A 21003-nucleotide genomic window follows, 5' to 3' on the forward strand; every position below is an offset into this window, starting at 1 on the left:
GAAGGTATGCCTGGAACTTATTTCAGTACAGTAGCTATATTTTGTGATGAGAGCATATTTTGCTATCTCGCATCATTTAAAAGTTTGATTTCTTGTATTCAAATACCAGGTAAATCATTTGAAATCAAAACGCTGCCACGACTGCTGTTTTTTTGCAGTTTGATAAGGTTGCCAAATATGATTTTTTTTTTTTTTTTACAGCTGTTGTGAGAAAGAAATAATAGGCGTGAGAGTGAATAGACTAAACGCTGATGCAAACCTGCCAACCTTTACACATTTCGCATAGAAACGCTTAACATTTGAGCACTCTGCTATGATTTGTAACCCAAAAATACACTGCTTCTTTTTTTCCCCCTCAATAAAAATGGCACACAAGCCAATCGACATGTGAATCTGGAATGATTGACACGTTGCACAGGTGTGAACTCTCTGATATTAACTGACACCCTGGAAGCCCCACCTCCACCCTCAGATTAGTCATTTATCTGGTTTTTCTGCTTGAATGATCAAATCTGTCAAGGTTTTACATAGCTAACATTAGACAAGTGTACAATTAACATCAGTTAACTATATTTACTTGGGATGCCACTGAAAATGTGGCATCGTTTTAGGCCAGATGAGAAAATAAACCAAAAGCACAAAAGACAAAGTTTAAAAATTGCAATTATAATTAGACAGTTAGTAAAAATCGCTGTTTGCTTGGCTGCGGTCTGGGTAGCACATTGCAGTAGCAATTGGAGTGTGCGTATGTACGGACACAAGCACTTCGGTGCAAAAAATTGTGCTTTTCTGTATTAGTTAAGATATAGGCCCGAGGAAAGTTTTTTATTAGTTGCTGTATGTAACATAATTTTAGCAGTCCCTCCAGGATTCTGCGATCACAGAAATTAACGCAAAAATCAAGGAAACGCCGCAATATTCTGCGGTGCTTGCAATTTTTCAAAATTACTACAGATTTTCCGCAGATTTGGACCAAGACGCGTCACGTGACGTCATCACAACGCACATTCAGCCAAATCTCTCTTCGATTCACTTGCGTTGAACACGAGTACAACTGAAAGGTCTCATTTACCAGCGAACTTCACTGGGAAAGAGCGTGCAAAACAGGTTCGTGCAATTGGAATTTCACCAATTCAAGTCATTTTCTGCAAAACAAAAAAAACAAAACTCTGCAAATCACTCTGCAAATTTTGAAAAGGAGTGCAGCAAAATCAGGTGTTTTCGGCCAAACAATCCCCCCCGCCCCCCAAGCCAGACAGAAAAATCCTGTATGGACTGATTAAACACAGAAAGTAACCCATTCCAATGTAAACCTTTCTAGTGTCTACATTTACATTTAATCATTTAGCAGATGCTTTTATCCAAAGCGACTTACAAATGAGGAAAGACAAGCAAAACAACTTAACGCTACAGCTTGAAGCTCACCTGCTGTGACGTAGCCCCCCCTTCCCAAATGGAACGACTTCCCATTATTACACTTTGGGGTACCACATGATGCAGAACTAGCACACAAATAGTTGTTCTTTTAAAGTAGTCCATGGCAACACCTTAGAGCTGACAACACTACACTACAATATCACATACTGGCTGGTCTCACAGCCTCCTCAAAAGCATTCTACATCTCCTAGCAGTGTACAGAGTCATGGAAAGACATGCACCAGGTTCTTAATAAGTCTACAAATGGCTAAATGTCAGCTAGTGTTCATATTTGTTTAATTATTTCATCATTTGAAGTTCACCAGCTTCACCCTTTGACATTGAATGCTGACATACTGGTGTTAGCTCATTACAGAAAGCCGTCTCTTTATCAGGACCTCGAGAGGTGAAGCATCCTGCACTCTCTCACTCCTGAGGCGTCTGACTGGTTCAGACTCATAAGCCTTTGTGATAGAATCCAGTACCAATCCAGACACTCAGCCACAGGCCCCTATGACTCTCTCCTGAGCCCACGATGTCACTCAAGCCTGCACTTAACGCTGAGCATAGCTCAGTCATAGCCTACACTCCTTACACCGTCAGAAGAGACAGGAGACAGGTAAAAGACAGACCGGACAAAAGAAAAGAAACAGATCGAATCACGCTGATGAAAGGCTCAGGTTTGGATGAGACACAAATGGATGACGGCCGAGACTAGGGAGAGATGAAAGCGCACCCGTCTGATAATAATGATATTTTCTGGAAGAGCATAAACAGATGAGAATATGTTTTTAAAGGGTCCTCGAAGCCTCACCTCCCCGTTGCGATTATTATAAACAAACCATTGCGTCCACACACAAAGAGCACGCTCTTTTCGATCCTGCTATGCACTGTGTTTCTGTGAAACCTGTTAAACCCGCAGGTCTGTTTACAGGGGCTTCTTGCGTTTCAGTACGTGTTAGTGGTTTCATTTTTTTTCTGCGATGGAAAAAAAAGAAACCATTTTTTATTGTAATTCATGCAATTTATTTTAATGACTTAAAATTAGAGCTTAGAGTGGGAGTAGAAGAAAACACTGACTAAGCTGTAATATTTCTGGAGTGTGTTTTCTGCCTAAACAACTGTTTCATATTTACTTTTGTTACTTTAGTGGGGTTTTTTCCCCCATCAACTTCAAAACATTGACACTGAATAATTCTGCTCTGTTGGGTCATTATTATTGGCTCTGTGTTCAAGCAACGGACATGAAAATGTTCCCAAAATTTAGCCGATCAGGCAAGATGTTTTTATCCAAAGTTTGCTGCGAGGCAAGTGAGTGAAGTTTATATCTGCCAGACTGCACCAGATCCTTCAAAAGACATCGTTTACCTCAGTAACCATTTGCAGTTTCATAAGATAGCAATCTGGATTTAAATATTTAACATATTCAAAGTGGGGTTTTTTTTCCTCCAATATTGCACTACAGCTACCAATCCAGGAAGCTAAAAGCCAACACACGCTTCGTTTGATACATGTATAAAGCCACCTTTTCAGCAGGACACGCTGCTAGGGCTGCTGAATGCACCAGTATATTCTATAGTCAAGACCTGAAGAGAGGAATGACATTCTTTCCATCCAGGAAACAGGGCTAGTTATACTCACTTAGATGTTCAGCTATGGATTTCTGTCAGGATTCAGGTTTCCAGTGACAGGGCACTTAAACAGGAATGTTAAGTATGTCCCAGTATGTCTCAGGTTTTTTTGTTGTTGTTTTTTTAATAAACAACCAGCAAAAGAGTAATGATAATGAGTCTTTATTGGTCACGTATACATTACAGCACAGTGATCTTTGCTGTAATGTTCTTTGCATACCCCAGCATGTTAGGAAGTTGGGGTTAGAGTGCAGGGTCAACCATGATACAGCACCCCTGGAGCAGAGAGGGTTAAGGGCTTTGCTCAAGGTTTCAACAGTGGCAGCTTGGCAGTGCTGGGTCTTGAACCCCCGACCTTCTGATCAGTAACCCAGAGCCTTAATATCCAAGTCACCACTGCCCCAGTAGAATTCTAGTAGATGTGAAAAACTGAGTTTAATGGTACTTTTACCTTTACATTTACTTGCACAAACGTAAATGATTTAACATTGAAAAGGAGGAAAAAATTCAAAGTTATGTAAAAAAGTAGAACATTTTAAAGATTCACTAAGAAATTTCTATGTGAGTATGCAGCAGTTATTTAAGAAACATTTTAAAAAATGTTACAAAGATATTTAATGGTGATGTGATGCCACATTTACAGCATTTGGCAGACTCCCTTATCCAGAGCGACTGAGCTGTTGATGCCTTGGTTGGTTAAATGCCTTGTGCAAGGGCCCAGCAATGGCAGTTTAGTATTGCGCAGATTTGAACTTCCCAATAACCTTCCATTAAGAAATCCAATTTCTTAACCACTGGTATACCACTTCCTGCTTGTGGGTGATTTCAGCATCACACTGGCTACTACTACTGACTATTATTTTTAGCTATGGTAGTTGTGTTTTATATATATATATATATATATATATATATATATATATATATATATATATATATATTTACATTTACATTTACATTTATTCATTTAGCAGACGCTTTTATCCAACGCGACTTACAAATGAGAAAATACAAGCAAAGCGATATATCAAGCAGAGAACAATACAAGTAGTGCTATCGCACAAGATCTGTTAATTGAGAGACGCAAAGTGCGCAGAGTAGAGGTGTAAGTGCCAGAGTAATTTTTTTTTTTGTCGGTTGGTTAGGTGTTCACGGAAGAGGTGGGTCTTTAGCTGTTTTTTGAAGATGGTGAGAGATTCTGCAGTCTGGAGAGTATCATACGGCATCAGAAACAACAAACAAGTCTGCTTGAGACTTAACAACTCAACAACATTTGAAAATGATTATGTAATGATTTATGATTTACATATAGGGTGCAACATAATATTTCCAAAAGCAGCATTCCAAAAGCTAATGCTATCTTCAGGCTCAATAGCACAGTAAATGAACTAAATAATAAAGGTAAAGTACTCTGCAAGTTGAAGGAGAAAATGGTGGCTCTATTAAGCTGTGGGGGGCATTTATTTTTGCTGGCATGTTTTTTTCCCCACATCTAAAGAGCATGAGGTCCCACTGAATGGTTTGATTGGGATGAAAATGATGTAAATCATATATCATGGCCAGATCTCAAGCAAGTTGTGGAGGATTTTAGAGTGACATGTAAGGTGGCGCTCTCCACCAGATAATTGTCTCAACACTAACTGAGGGAGAATCTTATGGAAGAATGGTGTTTATACTTTCAGTGCAGTTCCAGACACTTGATCTGGTTCTGGGAGCTCGTGGTAGCCCAGCACCTTGCTAAGAAAATCGACCCTCAAATCAGTACACACAAGTTTGATGCATGGATTTGTTGTAGATTGGCATTGTATTGGAGCAAATAGGATTAACTCTGTGTGTCTGTATGTCTGTGTGCATTTTGCTTTTATAGACCCCTCCTGCTGCCATCATGCCGCGGAGCTCCCCCAGTGTAAAGACGCGTGCGATCAGGTAAGAAATAAGTCACAGGTTTTAATCCACATACGAAAGCCAGTTTGCTCAATAAAGCATTTCTGCAAACGTGTCTTTAGAGTGTATACATAGTTTTAGCACTATGTGTCTGTTTAACTTCTTAAAACCTTGAATTATTATTCACTTATTTATCATGAAGCATTTTATTTAGCATCCACTATAAATAATTTCAGTGTAAAATATGGCAGTTAGAAGCAGGGCACAAGTGAGTATACATATCGGCTTCTTTAATAAGGGCGAATCCGATACTCATAACCCACAGAATAGGACAAATCTCTTGCAAATAAGGTATGTCTATAATCACAAACAGGAAACAAGGCTTGGATTTAAAGTAACACAGGCATGATACGAGTTTACAATGAGACAAACACACAGGAAATAAATAGAATAAATAAATAGAAAACTAACCTAAAGAACAGATGACTACGATGAGGAAACAAACCGATGACAGAATAGGGACAAAGACAGGACTAGGAAGGAAAATTCAAACACCCCAAGTCATACTGTGAGGTGATTTGTGCCATTCAGTGACTAGAGTGAAACTAATAGCAAAGGCATGTCGTTGTAAGGCATGTAAGGCTGGATCTGATTACAAGTATTTAAGGGTTTATGTAATCAGCATTTTGTGGAATTGTGTGATGAAACATAGAATTGGCATTTGGGAAACCTTTTGAGATTTTAATTCATTCATAGTTATAAGTCATTCAAAGTATAATTGATTCACATCTGGACATAGTAAGAATGTTAACACAGCATCCAATCTTTTAGTCTTATCCACAATTAGTAGTTACAACATAACATTGGTTTTAATGCCATTTCTGACATTCAAACTCTTGGCTGATCTTTAAAGCGCTGCAGTTCTTTAGTTCTTAGTTGGGCAAAAATGGATGAATATATCTTTTTGGCATGGGGCTATATAGGGCCAATCCATCAGTTGTTATGAACACTGAAAGGAGCTTTAGCAAAAGCAGAGAATACACAAGCTTATTTTCTCAAGCAGTGTATTTAGTGTCAGCGCTGCTAGAAATATATAGACTGTTTGAACGAGAGGTGCTGTTTTTTTTTTTCTCTTTGAAGTCGGGTGATGAGAAAGAGTGCGAGCGAATAAAAGTTTCCCTCACTCCTCCCATCATACTGAGGAGCAGGTGAGGGCTTTTTCGCCGACTTTTATTTACTGCGGGGGAAAGTATGCGATGAGGCCAAGAAGGCTTTCGTAGATTCCCGTCTGTCTCCTAAACTCCAAAGACATGAAAGAGACGTCTGAAAGGACTTTTTGGGCAATCAGAAACAGCTGAGCCAGTTGCATTACTTTAACCTTGAGCCCTCTGGCAGTGGCAGCCCCCTCCTCTCCGAAAGTCCCATTCAGATTATGGTGGCTGTCCAGACAACGCGCCAGCTACGGGAAGCCTGCTTATGCCAATAATTGCACCTGCCAAAGAGAGGGAGGGAGAACACAACACCATTTACACTGGGCAAATCAGTGCGAGTTTGTTCAGAAATGAGTGTCGAATGAAAAAAATGAAAATACTGGATAATGAATGCTCACATGAACAAACTAAATATATACCTGGTCTTAAAATGGGCAGAAAGAAATAGCAAGAAAGAATTGGACCCCGAGTCTGACATATTGACAACATGAAAGCCATTGCTGACAAAAAAAAAAATGTACTAGCTTAGAGCTTAGGACAATAATGACACCCTGTTAGTGCTGGACTGCAGCAGGGTTTCTGTGTGGAGGGAGGGAGGGAGGGGAGAGAGAGAGAGAGAGAGAGAGAGAGAGAGAGAGAGAGAGAGAGAGAGAGAGAGAGAGAGAGAGAGAGAGAGGAGGCTTCCAGGCTGTGTCACTGTAATCGCCCAGCTATTTCACCTTAATGGAAGCTTGGAGCTTTGATGAGACGCGGCCTCGAGCCCCTTGAAAGAAGCAAGACGGCCTTCTTTAGATGTTCTGCCTGGCACCCGCCATTGATTTAGCTTTCGAAAAGAAAAGAGAGTAAAACTTTTCTAAATGGACTGGATAGGTCATTCACTCACAGAGGCTCTGGTCCTTTTCTGTTGGAGTGTGCAGCAGGTTTTCTTTGAAGAGCCGCCAAGAAATCACTGGCCATCAGCTGCTCTTGTTTTAGGTATACACAAAGAGGTTGTTAGAGACTACCATACAGCAGGCTGGACTCGACGCCATAATTAATCCGAGCTGATCAGCGAATGTGCAAAATTTGGTAACGTACGGACGTCCTGTAATTGTAGACGCCAGATTTTTCTAGCACTTTATGACATTAATTAAAGTGTGAGGCCAAACAGCTATGAAATACAATGCAAAATGCCAGGGTGTTTACATACATATAGAAATCACAGTCCTCAGTTGAAGGGACCATAAACAATTAGACATCTGGGGGTTTTTTTCTTTTGTTTTGTATTTTTGCCTGGCTGTGTATCATTAATTCATACACAAGACAGCGAACAAATAGTATAGCATGGATTTTAGATGTGGCATTCATGTCTGGTGTCTGTTGCTGTTGTCTATCAACATGAGGACTGAAGAGGTTTAAACATCAGTAAAGAAGGCCTTCATGAGACAGCAAACATAAAGGATGTTAATCAGAGACATGGCAAATCATTGCACGCATTTAAATGACCTGTTTAATACATGATGAGCAGAGCAAAAGCTAACCATGGACAGGCACAAACGTAGACGAAAGTTCCGATGTTGGAGAGATCAAAAATCTCCAGGATGTGGACAATGACTGCCATGAAGAGAAGAACAGACCAGCATCACTTCAGAGGGCTCACCACAAGATACAGACCACCATAAAACACATAAACAAGCCTTTAGAGTTCTGGAACACAGTATCCTGAGAAGATGACACGAAAAGATGAGTGATAGACAGAGGAATGTCTGGCGAAAAACGGGAAATACTCATAGTCTAAAGCATACCGCTTTAATACTGGGACTTGTGGTATTTATTGATGACCATCAAAAAAGAAGCATCTTCACTTTACACAAACATCTTAACTGCTAAGAATCTATGGAGACTAGAAGGTGTAAGGTTCTTCACTACATTGATAGCAAAGGTCTTGCTAAACAATGTTGGTTTAGGCATGGTTAAAATAGTCATGTCCACAAAAGTGGACATTATGTACTTCAACATCATTTTTCATTTCCAATTCAATTTGCTGTAGCAGAAACCCACAACAAAACAACTCTTTGTTGCTGTCAAGTTACAAATGGAATGTATCTGAGCACAGCATCCACGAAATAACTGATGACTCCTGTATTTATCACATATACTTTACAGCACAGTGAAATTCTTTTTTTCCACATGTCAGAGCGTAGGGTCAGCCATGAAAAGTTTTAGGCACATGCAAGGAAATGCTGTAGAGCAATGATGCCTTCAAAATAATGAAATTAAATGTTTCTCCACTTAAAAAAATACTATAAAGAGCAGTAAACAGTAGTAAATGAAACAAAGGCAACATTTGGTGTGACAACCCTTTGCTTAAAAGTTAAAAAAAGTAGAATTAGTGCAGTTTTATAAGGAAACGAGCTGTAAGTTTTATTGAGTATCTTGCAGAACCAGTCACGGTTCTTCTGGAGATTTTCTCTGTCGCACTCACTTCTTATTTTTGCAGCAAAATCCAGCAGCGTTCATTGTGTTTTTTGTCTGAAAAGTGGTTCCTTACCACTTAATATACTGCTTTCTTTACTGACATACAAACATTTTTCTGTAACATGTCATTTTGTGCTGGAAAACTAATGTTTGGAAATCTAACTTTTTTTTTTTTGTTTTGCACTGACTCGATAATGTAGAAGTCATAAAATAAAAATCTATAACAAAGTTTGTACTAAAATAAATAGGGTGCCTAAAACTTTATCACAGTACTGTATATCCCAAACTTCAAAAAGTCATTTCATACCTAAATTTATCTTGACTACCAATGTGCAGGAAGTCTAATTTTAAAATGATCTGATAAAATGACTGTTTAGTTCTCACTAACTCAAATAGCCTGCTAAACAAAGGGAGATTTAGATCACATTTATATCACAAAACCTCCACTAAGATTCCACCACCCAGCTTGCACGAATGTATCCTAATTTGTTAAAAGAAGATTAATTAAAGCTGAGCATGTGGAATTCAAGTCAGTTTTGGCAGATACTTTTCTGTCTTGCCTGCAGCAGTTCGGAAAAATGACAAACTGTCCTAGAGACTTGAATGCTAATTAATCTCACACACTGAATGTTCTCTCAGAGTAATCCTCACCCCCAAAAGCTGACTAAGTAAATTCAAACCAACCATGACATCTTGCCCGTGGTGGACTTGATTGATTTTCATAAAACAAACCATATATCATGAGAACTAATACTTCCTGCAGCAGATTGGTGATTAATCACCTCATTTGCCTGTTACGACTGGTTGTTGAATTTCAGAAATTGCCGACACACTGAAATTTTCCAGCGTGTTTGACATTATCTGCCACAAAGCATGTAGTATGAGCACGTGTAGTAAGAACATAGACGAGTGTCATGGATTCTGCTTTCATCTTGTGGTTCCCATGGTGACAAGCGCCACGTGCTTATGTTTTGGTTTATGTTCTAATCCCCTCTCCACCCCATCCTGTCACTGGTTTGTTCTCTGATTGTGTGCACCTGTTCTGTGTTACTCCTTGCCTAGTTTGCCAGTGTATACCCTGCTGTTTCTTTGTTTTTGTCACAAAGTTTTAACGTACTTTCTTTAGTGTAGCCCTAGCCTCGTTTTTCAAGAGTTGCTTTTACATGCATCTTAGTTTTCTACACGTTACAATTCTAATTGTGGATTGTGCTTATAAAGCACACACCATGTTTACACACATTCGTCCTTGCCCATGTCACTGCATGTTACAATGAGCAACAACCCGTCACGGATTGAGGTCCCACGGAGTGTCACGGATTCCGCTTTCACACTGTGGTTCCCATGGCGACAAGCGCCATTTGCTTATATTTTGGTTTTTGTTCTAGTCCTGTCGCCACCACATGTTGTCACTGGTTTGTTCTCTGATTGTGTGCACCTGTCCTGTGTTACAACTTGATTAGTTTGTCAATGTATATCAAAAGAACCCATGTCACACCCCTCTTCATCTCCCTCCACTGGCTTCCTGTATCCGCCCGCATCAAATTCAAGGCGTTGATGCTCACATACAAGACCCTGTCTGGAAGAGCACACCCTACCTCAACACTCTCCTTGAAGTTTATGTTCCTCACACAACCTGCGATCAGTTAACGACCGACGCCTGGTACTCAGCGAGGCACGAGGTCTCTTTCCAGAACCTTCAAACTGACTGTTCCTCAGTGGTGGAATGAACTTCCAACCTCAATCCGGACAACAGAATCTGTCACTATCTTCAAAAAACAGCTAAAGACCCAACTTGTCCGTGAGCACGTAACAAACTCCTAATTTGCCAACCCCCAACAACTAGAGCAACAATAATTGTGAATGTGTTCGCTGTGGATCAAGGAACGAGCATAAAATCTTAGTCAGAATAAAGTGAAAAAAGACATTAGTGCATATAAAAACAATTACAGCAAATTACTCTGACTCACAAGATAAACAAATGAATGAGGCAATGGGATATTGAGTTCAGGCTTTCTTTATATGCTGTCCCACCTAGTTATGCAATGCATAAGCCTGGTCTGTGCTCAATTGTGTAGTGTGAGCACCGCGATGTCATCAATTCAACAGATTGCATATAATAAACACCATAGAGTGTGTACAGTAAAATGATTCTGAGTTTCTGATAATGATAATGAGATTCTGGTAGTCACGTAGTGTTCACTAGGCATAAAACTTCAGACATTTTGTTGACTGGATAGGAATTGACATAAGCCAGTTTTAATTCAAATTAGCCTTTATTTGTATAGCTTTTTTTCTTTCTTTTTTTTTTCTTTTTTTTTTTTTTTAAATATCAGACGTTGTCACAAAGCAGCATTACAGAAATATGGGTCTAGACTACTAATATGAAAGCCATAAAATTCCCTGAGATGGAAGAAGTCAGAGCCAGACTAAAAATAAATAAATAAATAAAATCAAGGTAGCTGTTCATGAGTTTCTGGGATGTCCAAGTGAGATTAGTCACTGCAGCAGGAAGGAAACTCATAAGTGCAAATAGCTCCAAGGCTAACAAGAGTAGAGCTTCAGGATCATGCTCCAGGTTAATGTCAGGCAAAATCCACAGCCACAGCTGAAGAAGTCTATTTAAAACATTAAAAAAAAAAAAGCCATCAATGCACTGTATACTTTCTGTTAACTCTCAGTCCTTTTTAACTGTACTTTGAGAAATTCTATGAAGATAGCTCCTTATAAATAAGGAATAAAACATGATGGGGCGTGCTGTTACAGGAAAATAACCATGAAGTGGAATTACTGTTACCACTTTGAAGTTGGTTATTTTCCAATAACAGCATGCCAACAATTATAGTTTTTCTTTTTTAAATGAATGAACAACACGACACACCATGTCTTGGGTGTCCACCGCCTTGTGCCCCGAGACCCCTAGGATAGGCTCCAGGGATAGGCTCCAGGCTTCCCGCAACCCTGTGTAGGATAAGCGGTACAGAAAATAGATGGATGGATGAAACAACACATCATACCTTTTAACCATTTGTAGTTATAATTATTGTCCACAAGACAAGCCTATTCCTGTCATCACTTGCATTATAGCAGCTATAAATAGTAATTTCCTCACCAGCCTCTCATTTCTCGGTTGAAGTCAATAAGACCAAAAACACAGCTTGTCATGTTAACAACCGGAAGAAACCAGAAAGCATCCTGTAGCAGAAGACTTCCCTATTGTTACAAACCACTGACACTGGAGACTCCTTCCATAAACGTTAAACAGCTCATTACAAAAAGCTTCACTACAGTATATAAACACTATTTAGTGTTGCTCTTAGATTAGATTTCTTAGATTAGATTTCGAACATATAAGTTCCTGTCTAAGTTGTTACTGAAGAAATGATAACGTATTAAGATGAGCACATTAATATAAGCCTGTGATTAGATTTACAGCTGGTACGGCTGCCCAGACTGATCTGTTATAGAAAACTAATAATCTTCTGACCAATTAGAATCAAGTATTCAGCAGTGCTTTGGTATAAACACAAAGGTCCTGGTACAAAAACATCCTACAACCCATGAACAATTAGACTGCCTAAAACAATATTGATATTAAAATAATAAATGGTAAATTGTTTTTTTTTTAAATTAGTTTGTTTGTTTGTTTTTTGTTTACAGCTTGCAACTATTAGAAGTGAATCCCGTCTGAAGCACCTTCTCCAGCGTTTACCAAGTTACTGTCCTGAGTCTATGGTAAGCCGAACCACCTGTCCATCCGATTGACCGCTAAAGTAAACAGTGCATGTTCCTGGCTTTGCGTGACATACGCCCCTCTGTTTTGGTCTCACCTAAGCAAGATATAAAAAAAAAGACCAAAAAAAAGTACAAAAGATAAAGGCTGACAAACAGCTTTATATACTCCACCCTCATCCCTAATTACAAACCTGGAATGCTGGTGGGAGCAGCATGCAATTACAGTCAGCCTCTAATTAGGCAGCTAGTGGAAAGCTTTATTTTATTTGGACACGTGTCCTTCTCTAATTTGCCCAAATGGATTTTGGAAGTGGTTTGCACCACTTTGCACACAGAGAGCTTCAGATCGCTCACTGAGTTGCTGGAATTGATGTGTGATTAAAAGAGCCACATAGTGGCGAGAAGATGGGTTTGGAAGGCGTCAAAAGCAATCGTTAACATTTCTGACATTTTATTCCGTGTGAATATATGCCTTTTTTTTTTCTTTCCCGCCTTTCACAAATAACAGTGATGGACTTTGACAGGAGCTGCTTTTTTCAGCAGCCAGAGAGAACGAAGGAATATTTACAATGACGTACAGCACTAACCTCAGAAAATATCCTGTTTATTTTGTCGAATATCTCATGAAAGCCAGAAACAAAATCCTTCAGTAGATCAGCATGCTTTTTCTGTCTCAAGCGGCCATCATCTGAGGGATCGTAGCTGCTGCAACACCGTCCCACATGGCTTTGTTGAGTTTCTCTGATCCATGTCTTTTTAATTTCATAATGAGAGGCCCTATGGAGCCATGCAGAAATTAAATAAATAAATGAATAAATAAAATAAACACTATGAAAGCAATACTCAGATTGGCAAGAGTTTAATGAATTCATTGTGCAAAGTACAGCTGGATTTCATTCCTTGCCTTTGGGTAAGTTTGGTTCAGACAATTTAAATAATTATATTTCTAATTTGTTTTATATATTTTTCCATTACAACCCTCATATGCCAAGTGTATGAAAATAGCTGTCAATCATGTGACATGATGTATTAAAAAAAAAGTTCATCCGTCTAACAAATAAATGCCAGTTAAAATGATGAAAGGACAATGTTGCTGGTGCTACAGCCTTTATTAATACGATCTTCATATGCAAATATAGTGTTGTAAAATACTGTAAATATATTTAAAGGAAACATTATTTTGTAATGAAATTAGAGCTGCAACAACTATTCGATAAAATCGTTGTCAACAAATCTCATTATCGATTAGTTGGTCTGCACGCGGTACATTTACTCATTACGTTACTAATGCTCCGAAAACACGCTTCAGAGAGTAAATACTTAAGTTGTGTCCCAAATGACGTACTATACACTTACACTATGTATTATGTGCTCTACCGTCTATTGCAGTTTCCGCTGACCCCTAGTGGTGTCAGCGGAATATATATATATATATGTATGCATTACTTTTATGGATGCAGAAAAAGCACTGAATTAAGCTATAGTCTTAAATGAATAGTATATATTCTGGTGTGTGTATTGGGTTCTTTTCAGTCTTATATAATTGGACAAACAGTTGTGTAAAGTTTTAGTCTTAAGTTTATATTTCTAACACTCAGTTCGTGGATTTTATTTTAAATAAATGAAAAACTGGTACTGGAAGTTTAGCCTTATCATCCGATTAATCGAAAAAATGATCAGCCAACTAATCCATTATGAAAATAATCATTAGTTGCAGCCCTAAATGAAATTCACTTTGTGTTTTGACACTTTGTGTTTTTTACTTCGACTTTCTTTAATCACCAGATCACATATATTTCGATATAAATATATTTACTGTGTTTACAAATGGATTTTTCCTTTTAACAAACAGAAAAACATACAGCACAGTTTTAGAATAAAATCAAGTAAGCACAAAAAGGCTTACTTAAAGTTATTACAGACATCTTAAAGTGGATTCAATTCAAAATGCAATATCAGCATGGTCCTACCAAAGTCTCGAGTTTCACTGCAGGAGTTACAGCAGATATAAAAGGTCTACACACCCCTGTTAAAATGGCTGGTTTTTGTGATGTAAAAAAAAAAAAACCAAGCCAAGATAAATCATGTCAGAACTTTCTCCACCTTCAGTGTGAAATTTCAAGGTATGAAACAATCAGAAACTTCTGAGGGAAAATAAAGAAGTTGGATGTATAAGTGTGCACACCCTTTTATAATTGGGGATTTGGCTGTGTTCAGAATTAACCAATCGCATTCAATTTTATGTTCAAGAGTAATTACCATACGGCTGTCATCAATTAAATTACGCTGATTTTATCTTGGTTTTGTTTTTGTTTTCTATGTCATTAAAAAAAACTACAATTTTAACAGGGGTGTGTAGACTTCTATCCATAGTAAATGAAACGTGAATTTCTTTGCAATCACAGCTGAGCAGAAGAATCTGTCCACTGAACTAGTTCACGTTTATTTAGTAAGGCAACTGCAAATGTCTACAGTATCTCTGAAGTCTTATGATAATTTCTTGTCATTTCTTTGCAGAATGAGCTTTGGACCTGCATTAACTCTACCTTACCGGGTAAGACCTGAAGCCAGGCATGCACCACAGGGATGTGTGCGTGGTTTTTATCTAAACACACATGTTTTTTTCTCCTCAGTACCTGTAGTCTTAAAAAAAGAATATGATGTTTTCCAAGTGCAACAATTTCACAGCTTGCATCCACCAAAACTTCATGTAACAATGTCCATTAACCCTTTCATTTGTAAACTAGCTGTAAGCATTAAAATTACATGACAAATTTACATGTAATGTTAATGCTTACAACTAGTTTACAAACGAAAGGGTTCATCTGAATTTGAACTTTGACTTTCTCTAAAATTCACACGTGAATGAATAAATGGATTGTCCATGTGTAGGACTACCATGAGTAAAAAAAAAAACAAAAGGATAAACTGTTAACAAGAACTGTTAATATGTTTATGTTCATAAACATTAGAATAAAAATATATTTTAAAGTAAATCTTTTTAAAGTAATCTTTTTTAAGTTTTACAGAGAACATTAGTACAGATATACTAGAGACATTTTGTATTGATCATCTAGAGAGCAACTGAAATCAATTTGATTTATGTGATTTAAATGTGATTTGAAATCAAACTGAAACTGGACAATTATTTAGGTGAAAATATTGCTCTCTAGTCATTTGGAGATGATTTATACCTTATATTTTTCTAAATTTAAAATAATAATAATAAGAAGAAGAAGAAGAAGAATGATGACTGGCTGTCCATAAGTGTGGACTATGCATGAAAGGGTTACAATAACTGTCCAAGTCTGATATGATCCAGGACTGCAGACAGGACATTAGAAATATATTGGGCAAAATTTGCTTGTAATAATGATCATATTGCTGTGGTTCATAAGTAATGTGCATGTATTATTAAACTTCTGATGAAAGACAGAGAGAAAGAGAGATTTTTTTCTGTTCTGTGCCACTCTACCATTATGTTTGTGATCCTTTCTAGGGGCATCAAGGAAATCAGATGGATGGGTCGGCCTTGGCTGCTGTGAACTGGCCATCTCCGCAGAGTGCCGCAGGGAATGCAAACAGGTACAGTAAATACTCCGATGATCTTAGCCTCGGAAAAGGGAAAATGTCCTGAGAATATTATACTGTACAAATACACCGTGAGAAAAAAAAACTCTGACATCTTAGGAAGTGAAAATATTTTGAATACAGTCACATTTATTTCTAGACTTTTTTATTTATTTACTTACTTATTTATTTATTTTTACTTAATTTAAGCTTGAAATGATCTTGCTCTGTTTGGCAGATCATTTTATATTTTTTATTTTGTAGAAAGAACCACAACTTTCTGCCAGCAGTATAAGAAAATGTAAAGCTTGAAAGGAGAACAACAATCTTCAGGCTGTATAATCTCACATCTGATTGATAATAATTTTATGATAAGAAATATTAGATTCATTTGCTTATATTCAAGATATTTTCACTTGCTAAGACATAATGTTTCTGCAGTGTATATTATTAGAGGGATGGCGTATTGAATTTGTGTCTTTATTGTGCTGTGTATTTATAGCATCTATTATAATTCTCTGATGCTTTACTGTCTTCTTCTTCTTCTTCTTCTTCTTCTTCTTCTTCTTTCCCAGGCTTCATCTAAGAATGATATCACAAAAGTCTGCAGAAAAGACACAGAGGTAAGTCTGTGGGAACAACAGGTCAGTTAAAAAAACAACAACAACTTTACAGTAGAGGTGAGTGATTATTGCAAAAAGTTATATTATATCAGGATATGTAAACAACTGACAATAAATTATTGATTGTGAATCAGAATTTTAAAGATGGTTACATAAGGAAAAATGAAGTTTAGTGCGGCTGTATTGAAGTCTTGAAGTGAAAGGTTTCTGTGTAGGAGTTAAATGAGGTGTTTTGGATTTCAGTGAAATTTTAGTTCAGGGTTTACCACAAGAAGCTGACTTAGCAAAACACTACGATTTCAATTATTATTACGCAACATCTGATGCATGGTGAAATTGGGGCAATGGGGCACCACTGGGGCAATAGGACACCATTGGGGCAATGCTGGCTAAGTGGTTAAAGGCTCTGGGTTACTGATCAGAAGGTCAGGAGTTCAAGCCCCAGCACTGCCAAGCTACCACTGTTGGGCCCTTGGGCAAGGCCCTTAACCCTCAATTGCTCAGTTGTATAAATGAGATAAATGTAAGTCACTCTGGATATGAGTATCTGTCAAATGCCATGTATGTAAAAGGAGTGTCCAATGTTAGAGCTTTGTAAGAGTCAGATAAAGCTGTTACATGAAGAATTCTGATCAGGACAGTAGGCTTCACAGTTTTTTCTCAGTAACATAACAAGCTGCAACAATTTTTTTTGTCGGCAGGTGAGGGAACTACTGTTTCATGGATGTTTCACAACATTAAACATAGCTATAAATGGATAAAAAGTATGACAGGTCGAGCTTTAATTATTAATAAATTTGGCAGGTTGCTATGGTATAAGAGGAATAAAACGCTTCAGGATGTGCTGTTAGGAAAAGAATCAACTACAGGGTGGTAAAGGCTATCTGATTCACAATAGGCACAATAGGTGGTTTCTTCCTAATTTATCATGATATCAAGATCATACTGATATATTATCCAGGCTTTCTTTACAGTCTGTAGCAGGACTAATGAAAAAGTACAAACAGAAATCTTAGTTGTGCTTATTGTATTTAACCGAGTAATCGGTTGTTAATTAACCAACCAACTAACGGGTAATTCATACACATTTATATACTTTGCACATTTTCTCATAATTCTTCCTGGATGGTATTAGTTCTATCTCAGCTTATTTACCTCTGTTTGTTTTTAAATAAACAGCAAACAAAGCTCTAATCTAATCAAAACCCACAGCACTCATTAAGGAGTTTCTCAGTGCTGACTTGTGAGCTGTTTATTTCACATGACTTGGAGGTTTGTTGCAAGTTGCTCTGTTGTCAGAAGTGGGACTGAAACTTTATTTGTCTTTATTTCTGTGCTAATAAAAGCTATTTCCCATGCATCTATCCTACCTCTCTCACAAAGTGGTTTCATACAGCTAGAGCTGAGACATCTGGGTTTTGGCAGAAATGTCAAGCGAAGGTGCAAATATGAAGAAAAAAAAAAGAAGGAAAAACAAAACAAAAATAATAAAAATATAAATTTTTCAGTGTAGAACTTGGCACATACCCTGTCATGGCTACGTTTTCCCCTCCCTTTATTTCCTCCTTTAATCTGGATCGCCGCCTTGTTTGTCTAAACAAACAAACAAACCACTGGGCATAATGTTTGGTTTGGAGGAGACACACTCCCGCTTTAAACCCTGAGCCGCTTTCATCTCACACGCTCATTTTACGAGCAACCTTGTTCCGAGCCAAAGCACGCAACAGGCTAAACGTCATGAAGCACTTACGAGAGCCCCAAGTTTGTTTGTTTGTTGTTTGTTTGTTTGTTTTTTACTCGGCATGCAAGTCAAAGTAAGGTGTTAATGACCAGCGCTATAAACCTCTTCTAAAAGGATGATTTTAATTGACATTTAAAAGAAGGAGCATGGAGAAAGATCATGGCTTGAACGGTATCTTCATAAATTTCTATACAAAAATATGGGATGGGAGATTTGAAATGTCTGTCAAGGACGAAACACAGCCGTCTGAACGCTTTCCAAGTATTTGATCTGCTTTTACTTTGATGTCGATATACAGAAGAAAACAAAACGTGTTAAACGAAGCACTGCCAAAACCTACAAGTAACAGAATTGCTTTCTCTATCAAGGATGTTATCGCTTTCTATCCAGCAATGCCTGTGTTTCATGTGCTCTTCTTTATCTCCTGCAGAAACCACTCTACAGCTGTATCTCCAAAAATGAAAGTAAGCACTCATCGCATATTCTTCTTTAGAAACGAACTGAACGATGCATTAAAAATGATACAAACTCAAATATCTATCAGTTGTCTAATTTGGAGGAAATATTGGGTAATACTGACACTGCTGTGTGAGTTCTATGTATGTTAACTTGTGCGAAAAGGAAACAAGACCTCCATTCTACTTGGCAAATCATGTTTCTGTGCCTGCAGGGCAGGGTCATGACCTCCCATCTTGCTGAAATTTACCCTGATACTGAGCTCACCAGTGAATGAAATGCTTATTTGTGTTCATATGTGTGAGCACTGCCCTGCAGACACCGTCAGTCACAGATGCTATGAGTTTCCTGTCCAGACTTTGGACCTCCGGATATGTAGCCCTTTGCATAATGGGGCATAACCTCTGGTTCAAGTGACTCAAGGGGTCCATGACATATTCGGGGGGGTTTTTAGCTACATATATTTACTACATATGTACAGCGATTAGCTATAATATTAAAGCCATCTGCATAATATTGTGTAGGTCCCCCTTGTGCCACCAAAACAGCTCTGATTTATCGAGGCATGGACACCACAAGACCTCTGAAGGTGTTTGGTGGTGTCCGGGACCAAGACGTTAGCAGCAGATCCTTTAAGTCCTGCAAATTGCGAGGTTGGGTGAAGGGGTGTACTTGGTCTGCAGTAGTGTTTAGGTAGGTGGTACATGGTGTCAAAGTAACATCCAAGTGAAAGCCAGGACCCAATGTTTTCCAGCAGTACATTGCCCAGAGCATCACACTGCCTCCATTGGCTTGCCTTCTTCCCATAGTGCATCCTGGTGCCATATGTTCCCCAGGTAAACAACGCACACACACCTGGCCGTCCACATGACGTAAAAGAAAACATGATTCATCAGACCAGGCCACTTTCTTCATTTGCTCCATGGTCCAGTTCTGATGCTCACGTGTCCATTGTAGGCGCAAGGGTGCACAGGCATGAGCATGAAGACTCGGACCGGTCTACGCAGCAAGCTGCAATGCACTGTGTGTTCTAACACCTTTCTGTCATATCCAGCATTAACCTTTTCAGCAGATTGTGCTACAGTAGCTCTTCTGTGGGATCGGACCAGACGAGCTAGCCTTCTCTTCCCATGCACATCAGTGAGCCTTGAGCGCCCATGGCCCTGTCGCCGGTTCACTGGTTGTCTTTCCTTGGACCACTTCTAGTAGATACAAACCACTGCATACCGGGAACACCCCACAGGACCTGCCGTTTTAGAGATGCTCTGACCCAGTCGACTAGCCATCACAGTTTGCCTCATGTCAAAGTCACTCAGATCTTTCCACTTGCATATTTTTCCTGCATTCAACACATCAATTTTGAGAACTGACTGTTCACTTGCTGCCTAATATATCCCACCCCTTGACGGGTGCCACTGTAACGAGATTATCAATGTTATTCACCTTACCTGTCAGTGGTTTTAATGATATGGCTGATTGGTTTATTTGTTTGTTTGAGTTACAGGCTCAGTTTAGTGGACTAATTTTTGCAGTTTTGAGAATGTCATGAGCTCAGTTTTTATTGGTGTGTCGTCTTGTGTTCTTGCAGTGGGCTCGGTATGCTGCAGCTATGCCGGGAGACACACTCACTGCCGGGAATACTGCCAGGCCATCTTCCGCACAGACTCCTCACCCACTGTGTCTCAGATCAACACTGTCAAGGAGTACTGCCAGAGCATTAGCCCTCAGCTTATCAGCTGCGTGGCCAACTACACCAAATCATATCCGACCAGGAGTCCCATCGACAGTGAGCACACCTCCTACACTCTGCACAGCAAAACGACCCATCTAATTATTAATACAGTTCATATTAGCCTAATTTATCAAACATGGAAACATATGTGTGATGGTCTGGGAAAATTCTGCAGGGAAATTCTAGGGGAAAAAATAATGCAAAATGGGCTTTTGACTAATGCTTTATGCCAATAATACATTTTGATATCTCTTCTGAATGAAAACATAGAAATATTTTACAAAAATCATAGCAAGATGGGCATAAGCCTAATCAATTCTGTTCGAAACCAGATACCAGTGGTAAAAATGTCCATTATGCTCCTGCACCATCATCATTATCATCATTTAAATGACCTAACAAAAAATCATTACAAGAAATTTAGCTAAAAGAACTGACAGAATTAATCAGAGATTATTTTCCCACTGATATTATCTTGAACCGAGTCACAAGACGACGATGAGGCTTGTGATTAAATGCCATGAGTAACTTTTACCTCAGGTGATGAGACAGA

General features: G+C 38.5%; 1 protein-coding gene across 2 annotated transcripts in view; it reads left to right on the plus strand.

The window, feature by feature from the left end:
* reck (reversion-inducing-cysteine-rich protein with kazal motifs) overlaps window positions 1-21003 on the plus strand; it is an 80481-nt gene that overhangs the window by 27727 nt on the left and 31751 nt on the right. For both annotated transcript variants that reach the window (XM_017479299.3, XM_053683651.1), the window contains 7 exons: window positions 4912-4970; window positions 12254-12328; window positions 14846-14882; window positions 15828-15913; window positions 16474-16521; window positions 18693-18726; window positions 20307-20504. In XM_017479299.3, the coding sequence (XP_017334788.1) occupies window positions 4912-4970; window positions 12254-12328; window positions 14846-14882; window positions 15828-15913; window positions 16474-16521; window positions 18693-18726; window positions 20307-20504 (537 nt within the window). The remainder of the gene's footprint in view (window positions 1-4911; window positions 4971-12253; window positions 12329-14845; window positions 14883-15827; window positions 15914-16473; window positions 16522-18692; window positions 18727-20306; window positions 20505-21003) is intronic.

This window comes from Ictalurus punctatus, chromosome 1 (assembly GCF_001660625.3).
Source record: "Ictalurus punctatus breed USDA103 chromosome 1, Coco_2.0, whole genome shotgun sequence".
NCBI lineage: Eukaryota > Metazoa > Chordata > Actinopteri > Siluriformes > Ictaluridae > Ictalurus > Ictalurus punctatus.